Source organism: Tenebrio molitor, chromosome 3 (genome assembly GCF_963966145.1).
Source record: "Tenebrio molitor chromosome 3, icTenMoli1.1, whole genome shotgun sequence".
NCBI lineage: Eukaryota > Metazoa > Arthropoda > Insecta > Coleoptera > Tenebrionidae > Tenebrio > Tenebrio molitor.
In genome coordinates this window covers 1,920,516-1,931,351 of record NC_091048.1, presented here as the reverse complement: position 1 = coordinate 1,931,351, position 10,836 = coordinate 1,920,516, and the positions used below count along the sequence as shown (strand labels likewise).

General features: G+C 32.5%; 2 protein-coding genes across 2 annotated transcripts; both read left to right on the top strand.

Annotated features, from left to right (window-relative positions):
- Positions 1-1,114: 1,114 nt before the first annotated feature.
- LOC138125279 (luciferin sulfotransferase-like) lies at positions 1,115-4,891 on the top strand. The gene is made up of 5 exons (XM_069040524.1): positions 1,115-3,458; positions 3,509-3,605; positions 3,964-4,117; positions 4,167-4,287; positions 4,337-4,891. The coding sequence occupies exons 1-5, from the start codon at positions 3,296-3,298 to the stop codon at positions 4,714-4,716; spliced, it is 915 nt and encodes a 304-aa protein (XP_068896625.1). The 5' UTR covers positions 1,115-3,295; the 3' UTR covers positions 4,717-4,891.
- A 160-nt stretch (positions 4,892-5,051) lies between these two features.
- LOC138125278 (luciferin sulfotransferase-like) lies at positions 5,052-7,102 on the top strand. The gene is made up of 5 exons (XM_069040522.1): positions 5,052-5,636; positions 5,691-5,787; positions 6,006-6,159; positions 6,214-6,334; positions 6,384-7,102. Exons 1-5 carry the CDS (start codon positions 5,474-5,476, stop codon positions 6,761-6,763), a joined length of 915 nt encoding a protein of 304 aa, XP_068896623.1. The 5' UTR covers positions 5,052-5,473; the 3' UTR covers positions 6,764-7,102.
- Positions 7,103-10,836: the final 3,734 nt, after the last annotated feature.

Sequence of the window (10,836 nt, the reverse complement as noted above, 5' to 3'; positions counted from 1 at the left end):
ATATGGTATTTAGACGATGGAACCTTAGCTGATTACCCAGAAGTAGTTTTATCCGACTTTAAGAAAGTTAACCATTTATCTCAGGAAATTGGCCTTGAATTAAACTTTAACAAATGCCAGATCTTTTGCTGTTCTGGAGAAACAGATTTAAAAGTCATAAAGAAATTTCGAAATTTAGCACCAGGCATTAAAACCTGTGACCGAGAAGGTTTATCTCTTTTAGGCTCTCCAATATTTGACCAAGGTTTCAAAAACACTGTCGAAAAAACTATAATTACAGTTGAAAATCTTTTAAACAAAGCTGAACTCCTAAGCAGACACGTGGCTTATACTTTAATCAAAAACTGTCTTTTCATACCAAAATTTAATTTTTTATTAAGAACATCTCCATTTTGGAAATTTTCTAATTATGTTAATTCAATTGAGTCTTCTTTAAAGTCTTCTTTAGAGAGAATACTTAATTTACGTTTAACTAATTTACAATGGCGTCAGTCCACTTTACCGATAAGATTTGGTGGTTTGGGAATTCGTCGTATTTCCAATATTTGCCTCCCTGCTTTCCTATCTTCAATTAATGGGGCTAAAAAGCTTGTTTCTTTATTACTAAATTCAAAGGATAATGAGCTTATTATTCACCATTATGATGAAGCTTTAGCAGTCTGGGGTGTAGAAAATGAGAACGAAAAACCAACAAACCCACAATTTCAGAAGAATTGGGATAACATTAATATCAAACGAATAATTGCCAATGACTTAATCTTTAATTCACCTAGAGACTTCGCTCGTTTTAAGCCTTTGCAATGCAGAGAATCAGGATCTTGGTTACATGCAATACCTTCTCCTAATATTGGTACTCTCTTAGATAACACTTCCTTCCAAGTTTGTATTGATTTAAGATTGGGTTGTAATCTTTATACACCTCATATTTGCAAATGCAATGCGAAAGTTGACGAAATTGGCACTCACGGTCTAAGTTGTTTCAAAAGCAGTTGTAGATTTTCAAGACACACTGAAATTAATTCCATTATCAACCGGTCTTTGACTTCTATTCATGTTAATTGAACTTTAGAACCCAACGGACTTTCTCGAAATGACGGAAAACGCCCAGATGGGATGACTTTAGTACCGTGGATTAAAGGTCAACCTTTGGTTTGGGACGTTACTGTTGTAGATACACTTGCAGACAGTTACGTATTGAAATCATCTGAAGTCTCAGGTTTTGCCGTTGAAATGGCTTGCAAACGCAAAAAAAGCAAATATAGTTCAATAATTTCGTCAAACTAGGTGTTTAAAGGTTTAGCATTTAAAACCTTAGGCCCTTGGTGCAAAGAAGCCATCGATTTCATTAATGTCATCGGAAACCGACTTATCGCGGAATCAGGCGATTCAAAATCAAAGAAATTCCTTTTCGAGAGGATTTCCCTTGCCAACGTGGAAACGCTGCAAGCATTCTGGGCACTTTTCCAGATTCCGCAATATTATCGGAAATTTTTGTATTATAAAACAAAAATGTTATGTAATTAATAAAATAATTATCGAAATTATAAATATCTAAGCTGATTTAGGACAATGAGATATTTTTTTATTCCTTCCAAATATATCCTTCTAAAATCTATTCATTACATTTACTGTAAATTACAGATTTAGAATTTACGTAAAATTGTAATAATATTGCAATTTTTTCAAATTTAATTTTATTAACAATTATAAAAATGTAATAAGAATTAGGTACATTGCATATTCGAAAAAAATCTAAAGAATCCATTGGTTATCAAAACTAATCGTGTGCAAATTATTTTATTGTTATGTTTTTATGTCAAGGACAAAAGATGATGAGTCACCATTTTTTTTGTACTAACTTTTTTAGTTGTTGAAGATAAAGAAATACATATTTATGAAACTTTGCAAATATTTGTTGATAAGCACTAATCATTATCTTTTGCAACCAGCCAGTCAAAACATGGTTCGTGACATTGAAAATAATTACGCCTTGAAACAATTCAATAATTTTTTAGTGACAAAAGGCGAACGAATGCGCTCAGAGCAGCTGTAAACTCCTTCTCGTTTCAAGAATACGGTTTATTATTAAAAATGGGCACGGCGTCGAGGCCAGATTTATGTATCATTCCGTATATTTCCAACTCGTCATGATAATTCCTTTAAAAGATTTTGTTTATTATTATTTATTTTGCAAAACTCTCAGTTTTTAAAAAATATCCACGTCGGAGTTTGTTCATAAAACATTAGGGATTACAGACAATAAAGATATCAGGTAATGAAACTTCTTTGGCGACCATCCAGACAAACACGGATCAGATTCGACATTGCTTAACTTCACTGAATGAATGGTGAGAGTGCTTTCACCACTGCCAAGTGCTTGTCAATAGCCGAAATTCAAATTTTGTGAAAGAAAAAGTTGAAAAATATCACAGAAAAGCTTATGAACTAATGCATTTACTTTTTTTATATATATAATAACATCAACAGTCAAAGTTATGTCGATTATTTTTCATCAATTATTAAGATATCTTAAGATTGGTGCTTGACAGACGATGCACGTGTCAGAAAGCGAGAAAAGATTGTCGTTTTGGCACCACTAGTGAAAATAACCGATAGCTCTTATTAGTGATGAATAATAATTATTGGAGAATTTTTGTCACATGACATGTGAATAGTCTGTCGAAATATCCTTTGGACATGTCAAACTGTTGAAGCATTTCCTCTCGAGAAAATTGTTGACAATTTAACATGTACCGCTTACGTTGTTTGGGCAAGATGGAAAGCCATGATTTATTTTTTAACGTTGGACACACTGTTTGATTTCCGTCACTAAAATGCCTGACACGAGGGCCTATCAAAATGAATATAACATGTTGCTGAATTTCTCGCGATATCTGAGTATTCTTCTCTTGCAAACTAGTAAAACTGACAACAATGCCCTAGACATTGACGCTATTTGTAACCTCAAAGATAACCTAATTCAACAGACGGCTATAATACCAAATTAAATGCAAAATTTCCATGGCCTCCTGCTATGTCAACAACAACGTGAATGCATTTTACTTTACAAAATTTCACTTATGATTATTTCTGTTTTCATGCAATAAATTTAACTGTATTTTTGCATTGGCCTGGTAGACTACCACTAATTTCGCAAACATTTAGTCAAGTGACATTACTTGTTATGCACAAATAATGATCAATGAATAATGAACAACTTCTTATCATTTATCGAGTATAAAAGAAACGGGTTAGATGGTCGGCACCGTGGTTAGAAAATCTTCTTTAGAAAGAAATGAGTCTTCATGAAAATAGTGACAGTCACGGCAAATTTCCATTAAATTTAACCATTATTGATGGTTTTACACTTCCAAAGGGGTGCGAAGAAATGAAGGAGCAATACGACTATTTGGAATTTAGTGAAGAAGATGTATGGATTTGCAGTTTTCCAAGATCTGGTTGTAATTTATTAGTTGTATTTTATTTAATATTTATGTTGTCAATTAAGGCTCAACATGGATGCAGGAAATGGTCTGGATGATTGTCAACGACTTTGATTTCAAAGGAGCAGAAACTCCGATTCATGAACGATGTCTTTTTTTGGAGTAAGCAACCTAAATATGATTATGCTTTTTTTAATTTTTTTTTATTTGCGTCATTACATTGATTTCTGTTCTTTAATTTTCGAATCTCGTTCTTAATTTAATGGACTTGTTTTTGCTGAATTGTACTAGTACCTTAGCATTTATTACTGCATTTTGACTCTATTTAGAAAATTATATATTCATTTCTTTCTTGGCATTTATCTTTAGTTTTCAACCATTTTAACAAAATTCTGCTCTTTCGAACCCCACTTTATTTTATATATTTTTCTCTTTTCCAATTACGCTTTTGTAGTTTCCTTTTCAAAATTTGAAACCAAAGTAAAGTTGTATTCTTTTCCTTATGAAATCAATGATGCAGAAAAACAACGCTCCAAATATATAATTCCTCGAGAATCAATCCAATTGAAAACATACAAAATCGGAAAGATTTAAAAAATCCACTTGTTTTCAAAACTCATCTTCCTTTCACACTGCTACCTAAGCAAATCAGCAGTGGAGAGAAGAAACCAAAGGTAAATTTAAAAAAAAATTTCACATCAAAGATATTATTTTTTCCTTTAGATAATTTACGTAGCACGTGATGTCAAAGACACGTGCGTCTCTTACTATCATTACGGTAAATTTGTTTGGGATTATAAAACTGACTTCAATGAGTACTGTGACTTGTTTTTAAGAGGAAAAGGTAATTATAATTACTGTTTTGCGACAAAGTTACTAATTGATAATTGAAGCTCCATATTCACCGTATTGGAATCACGTTTTGTCATACTGGCAGATGAGACATAATCCAAACATCCTGTTTTTGCGATATGAAGAGATGAAAAGCGACTTAGGTGGAGTAATAAGAAGAGTGTCTCAATTTCTTCATAAAAGTCTGACCGATGAGCAAATTAAAATATTAAGTCATCATCTCGATTTCGAGTCAATGAAGAAGAATCCGGCTGTTAATTATGAAGCATTTTATGAACCTTTGCGCAAATTGCGTCCGGAAGGCAGATTTATCAGAAAGGGAACAGTTGGAGATCATAAGACAATTATGTCACTAGATATGCAAAAGAAATTTGACGATTGGATCGAGAGCAGCATCCAGGATACAGATTATGCGGTCTAAATTAATTTAAAAAATAATTATAGATGCACGGGAATTGTGAAGCGGATTAGGTATAATAAATTTAAAAATGAATTAACGTAACAATAATTTAAAATTATCTTGAAATAAATTATTTTGCTTGATATTTCCTGGTGATTTTTTTATATAATAAATTAGAGTTTTATTTTAAATGTGATCTAATTTTTCATTTATTCAAACTGCAAGTGTTTCCCAATTTCAAAATAGTTTCACAGATTCCCTTTCCAATTTTGATAAATAATAATCGAATGCAGCCTTGATGAATAATATTTTTTTTTTGTTCTACACTGCCAGAATTTGAGAATTTTCTCCTGTGTGAACGGATTTTGATAAATGTCACAACTTGTCAAAACGAAACGTCAAGTTAATTTTAAAGATTTTAAGCGATTTGGAGAGTTTAAGGGGCTCGTCGAACAAAAAAACGTTGTATTCAACTCGTTCGTGTGTAAATTGGGCCTTTTTTGGCACTCGTGAGCCATGTCATACAATGTGATGATAGGTTATGATATTTTCGACCGTTTTACAATGATGCATTTTCCATTGCGTCAAAGAATGTCATCGACGACCAAAATTTATTGCTAACATAAAATTACAATAACTATAATATGTAATTCTCCTTTTATCGGCGTTGCATATGTGAATGTAAATTAAGTAGAAATGTATTCTTTTTTTTGACGGCAGTGTAAATTGGTCGCTTTACAGTCAGCGATCCATTTATACATTTTTCGTTGGTATAAAAATGAACTTTGGGAAAGGTGACAGTCGGGCTGGTGAATTTCCAGTAGAATTTACCAGTTTTGATGGTTTTATCCTTCCGAGTAAATATGAAGAACTGAAGGAGCAAATCGAAAATTTGGAAATTAATGAACGAGATGTTTGGATTTTCAGCGTTCCAAGATCTGGTAACCAATCAATTATTAGTTGTATGTTATTTATGTTGAAAATTATCAATAAAGGTTCAACGTGGATGCGGGAAATGGTTTGGATGATTGTCAACGACTGTGATTCCAAAGGAGACCAAATTCCGATTGATGAACGATGTCCGTTTCTGGAGTAAGTATAAAATAATTCAAATTATATTTCTGATTTCTTCCAAAGAAAATATTTTGTTTCTTTAGCAGATTTACTTTATTTTTATTGAGTGTACAGTAGCCCTAGCCATATACTTGTGTTACAGACACTCTTTCGTTTCCTATTCTGCGCATTACATGTGCCAAGCTGTTTGTGTCAATCTGTACGTATTTTCTACAGATATTTTTTCATTTACGCAGAAAAAAGGGGTTCAGTATCTACGATTCATTGAGTACCAATCCGATAGAGCAGATAATGAATCGAAAAGATGACAAAAAATCATTGGTTATCAAAAGTCATTTGCCTTTCAAATTACTACCGAAGGAAATTACTAGTGAAGTGAAAAAGCCAAAGGTAAATGAATACGCTTTTCTTACATCAAAATAATTACTTATTTCTTTTCTTAAGATGATCTACGTAGCACGCAATGTCAAAGACACTTGCGTATCTTACTATCATTACCTTGACTTTGTTTTGAATCGTAAAAGTGACTTCAGTGAGTTCTGTGAAATGTTTTTAAGAGGAAAAGGTAATTATAATCACTGTTTTGCAACCAAGTCAATAATCGATAATTGAAGTAATATATTCACCCTATTGGAATCACGTTTTGCCATTCTGGCAGATGAGACATAATCCAAACGTTCTATTTTTGCGATATGAAGAGATGAAGAGCGACTTAGGTGGAGTTATAGGAAGAGTGTCTCAATTTTTGCAAAAACCTCTGACCGATGAGCAAATCGAAGTGTTGGTTCATCATCTCGATTTCGAATCATTGAAGAACAATCCAGCTGTGAATTACACACCAGAACATGAACGTTTGGGCAAATTACGTCCGGAAAGCAAGATTATCAGGAAAGGAACAGTTGGAGATCATAAGACAATTATGTCATTAGATATGCAAAAGAAGTTTGATGAATGGACAATGAGCAGCATTCAAGATACGGATTACCCGGTCTAAATTATTGTTGCACAGAAATTACAAGTATATGTTGTTCACGTTGATTTGACAATTTCAAGGTCAAATAATTTTATTTTTTGGCGCTGTAGTTATGTTTAGATTAAGCAGTGCTAAATCGCATTATGTTGGTTAGCTGCATATCACTATTTAAAATATTAAATAACTTGACCTTGAAATGTTCAACTCAACCTGAACAAGGTTTATCTAAGCTGATTAAGGACGATTTTGTCATGATGGTGGAGGTAAACGTAAAGTTGAGCTTTTTTTAAGGACATTAAACCAGTTGACCAAATTTATTGGGTTAGGCTCATAAGTTGAGAAATAAAATTCTTTGGATTGTCCTAGCTTTTTCTTCCCCGACACAGACAGCCACCCTTATAGCATCTGCTAGAAGATTTCTGCTCTTGATTTTATTTAGATCACTAACTACCTTATTTGCCCAAGTTAAAATAAATGCAGAATTTAAAGTGCGTGGCATGGCGATGAACACTTGTCGTTGACTCAACATACACACTGGACCCTCTGTATGACTTGAGCGGCGGCATTGCTGAGGGCGAACCCGTCTATATAGACGCCGGTCCGACCGTCCGTCTTCGTCTTTAAGAGAAGTCTCCCGCCGGTGGGACGACACTGTCAAAGTCGAGTGCTTTCAGAGGATGGAACTGTAGTAGCATTCGTTTCCTATGAGTCCACAGGTCTAGATGAAGAAAAACCTCTGGAAAAAATCTTCATCCAACTACAAGTTCCGCCTGGGATTTGAACCCCGAACCTCCCGAATTTAAATCACTAACGCCTCTCACGCGGCTACGGCGGTCGGTGAGCTTGGTGCTTTTCGACGCACAACTGAAGTATGAATCTGCAAAGGTGTTGGAGGCGTGTTTCTTGTTGATAATACAGGAAAATCTCCAAAACTGTTGTCTAGTCAATAAAATCCACAACTTGTTGTAACAATTTAATTAACTAATTAATAACAATTATGATGATGGTGCACAAGTAAGTGAATGAGACTTCCTCCTAAAATTTTTGTAACTGTGTGTTTGTTGTTGTGTCCACAATTCTTCAGATTGTCTTCTGCAACTGTTTTGAATAAGTTTTCTTCTAAACGCTTCTGGTAATAGCTGCTGCTGCTGCAGGTGCAGCAGACTTTACAACACGAGACGCTATGCCACATCAGTCTTATCAAGTGACAAGAGTCTTTTTGATTACAGAAGAAATAAATTATAAGTGATATTGATTTTAAGTGTGATTTTAACTATACTACAAAAAATACTGTGCACGTCTTTTCGGATAGAAGTTTTGGTAAGTTGGCAAATATACAGGCTGTTTGATGAAAAACGCCTCAACCCATAACTTTGTTATTTATTACCCGATTTCAATGAACAAAAAAATCAAAGATATGGTTTTTTAAGCGCTACAAAACAGCCATAAAAATTTTTTTTTGGCGTTATTTCAATAGCTAATGATAGTCAACTTTTTTTTTTTTAAATGACACATGTAGTTTTTTAGGCTTGGTCTGGTAAGGTTTTTTTTTCTGGATCTAATGATGTATTGAAAGTTATCATTTGGTTCATAGCTAACTGAAAAAAAAATAAAAAAATTTTTTGTGGTTCAGCTTATTATAAAATTTTTAAGAGTGCCGTGAAAAACAATCGGAATACAAAGTACGATAAATGTCATCTAAACGTCAGCTTAGAAGCTTTCATCTGCTTTTTTAAACTTTTTTTATTTAAGTATAAAATAACATTGTCAGTCATGCAGGATAGCAGTCATTTGACTATTATTTTATGTTCGAGTGTAATAAAAATCGTAATTAGTCAAAAACAAAAAGTTAATAGAAAAAATAATAATAATTAAAAAAAAATATATTTTTTAATTATTATTTATGTTTTCCAACAAAATAATAATAAAACTCTTCAAGATTGCACCTGAAAATTTTCAAACTCACACTTGACATTTGTTGCTATTTGTATTCCAATTGTTTTTCACGGCACACTTGAAAATTTCATAATAAACTGAACCACCATTAAAAATTGTTTTATTTTTTTTTCAGTCAGCTATGAACCAAACGATAACTTTTAATACATCGTTAGATTCAGAAAAAAAAAACTTTATCAGACTGAGCCTAAAAAACTACATGTGTCCATTTAAAAAAAAGAAGTTGACTATCGTAAGCTACTGAAAATAACGCCAAAAAAAATTATTTTATGGCTGCTTCATAGCGCATGAAAAATCATATCTTCGGTTTTTTTGTTCATTGAAATCGGATAATAAATAAAAAAGTTATGGGTTGAGGCGTTTTTTATCAAACAGCCTGTATTGTGGCACTAAATTATCTTCAATCTAGTTGTGGTTTTCAGTTTGTTGATAAGATACTTTTGGAAAATTATTTTGAAATAGTCAGAAGTCGTTTTTTTAATAAGTTTAGAAATCTGAAATTGATGGTTCATGGTTCATGATATATGCAGAGTTTTTTTACGGACTTTATGAGAAATGAAAGAAATAAAATCTTCTTAGATTGAATTTTTCGGCTTCAATTTTTCACCATAGGAAACACTTTTCGAACATTCCTATAGTATCAATCTCTTTCTCTTCGTCAAATAAAAATAAACCAATTAGTATTTTCTTTTTATAGAAGTGATAGTCCGTTGATTTGATTTCCAAACACTGTAAGAGAAGATAGCATAAAGTCACAATATGGACTTTTCCTAGTAAAGTCTTCAGATGTATCAAACTCGTTCCAGCGTGAACATAAGAGCAAGCGAGTAGTTTAGCCAACACAATAATAATATAAAAGAGCTATACACGCTCAAAGCAACACATTTGTGAGAAGAGTATATACACACCAAGTAAATACAATAAAAGTGACAACAGCACTAACAGTTGCAATAGTAGTGTGCAAAATTACAATAATTATAATTAATACTGCTTTTATGCGGTAAAGTGCACTTTATTTTAGCAATGGCCTCATAAATCTCATTAGACAAATATAAATAAAACTCAATTTTCATTTTATCTAAACATTTTATTACAAATACCTTATTTCATTCTTCCTCTGCTTTTCTTTTCATTTTTATTTTGTTTTTTGATACTTTTCTTTGCTGGTGTTGCGATCAATTGATTGACCTATTTTTATACATTTCTATGCATTGACCCACTTTTTACAGTTGTGTCCCCAATATAATTTGTATACTTTATACCTACTATATTTCGTCATTCTTTTATTCCTTCCAAATATACACTTTTCAAATCTATTCATTACATTTACCGTAAATTACAGATTTAGAATCTACAGTAAATTCGTTTTAATAAACAATTGTCAAAATGTTGTCAAGTTGGTAGACTTGCCAAAATGTCAAACCTAGTTATTTCATAAATTAATCTTGGTATCTCTGAGTGTCAGCCAAATTTCATCTATTTGACATGCGCAAGACTTGTTTAAATATAAAAGCATAGAATTCAAAATTGGTGAAGAATTTAAAGTTGAAGAATGGCTTCACGTAATAGGGGTACAGGTCAGTCGCTTCTTCAACGTGAAAAGATGGCAGTAGTTCGATACTGCAAAGAATTGCACACGGAAAAACAATGAATGTCGATGAAAGAAATTTGCGAGAAAGCTGCTCATATTTTTGATATAACCTATTTCCTAATTTTTTCATCTTTCTCATATTAAACTAGTTTTTGTCTTTTATCTTTCTATCCACATTTTATTTAACCGTTCACATTTTCCGATTTATTGGATTTCAAGTACTTAAATATTCCGTACAAACCTTCATTTCTTCTTGCTAAGTTTGAAGACGCAACTCACTTTTCAGAATCATTAAACATCACGAAACATTGCTTTTGATGTGCAAGGTCTTAACAGATTTTTCTGTAAGTACTTTCGCACCGGTCGCTGAATATGACATTACTATTGTGATTTGTGTAATTGCGATAGAAAAACGTCAAAGTGCAACATAAATATAATCTCAATAAAAATCTAGTGTGAAAACCATTATACATCTGGTCTATAAATACAATATTCTGGAGAATCTGGGGTGGTAAAGTGCTTGTAACTTCTTAAGGAATTCTGACTT

What these genes read in the sequence shown, in the direction of transcription:
- LOC138125279 (XM_069040524.1), top strand. Translation starts at nt 3,296, where the DNA reads ATGAGTCTTCATGAAAATAGTGACAGTCACGGCAAATTTCCATTAAAT. An exon ending in GTGGAGAGAAGAAACCAAAG is followed by an intron (nt 4,118 to 4,166) that starts GTAAATTTAAAA and finishes TTTTTCCTTTAG; the next exon opens with ATAATTTACGTAGCACGTGA. An exon ending in CTTGTTTTTAAGAGGAAAAG is followed by an intron (nt 4,288 to 4,336) that starts GTAATTATAATT and finishes TGATAATTGAAG; the next exon opens with CTCCATATTCACCGTATTGG.
- LOC138125278 (XM_069040522.1), top strand. Translation starts at nt 5,474, where the DNA reads ATGAACTTTGGGAAAGGTGACAGTCGGGCTGGTGAATTTCCAGTAGAA. An exon ending in TTTCAGCGTTCCAAGATCTG is followed by an intron (nt 5,637 to 5,690) that starts GTAACCAATCAA and finishes TTATCAATAAAG; the next exon opens with GTTCAACGTGGATGCGGGAA. An exon ending in GTGAAGTGAAAAAGCCAAAG is followed by an intron (nt 6,160 to 6,213) that starts GTAAATGAATAC and finishes TCTTTTCTTAAG; the next exon opens with ATGATCTACGTAGCACGCAA.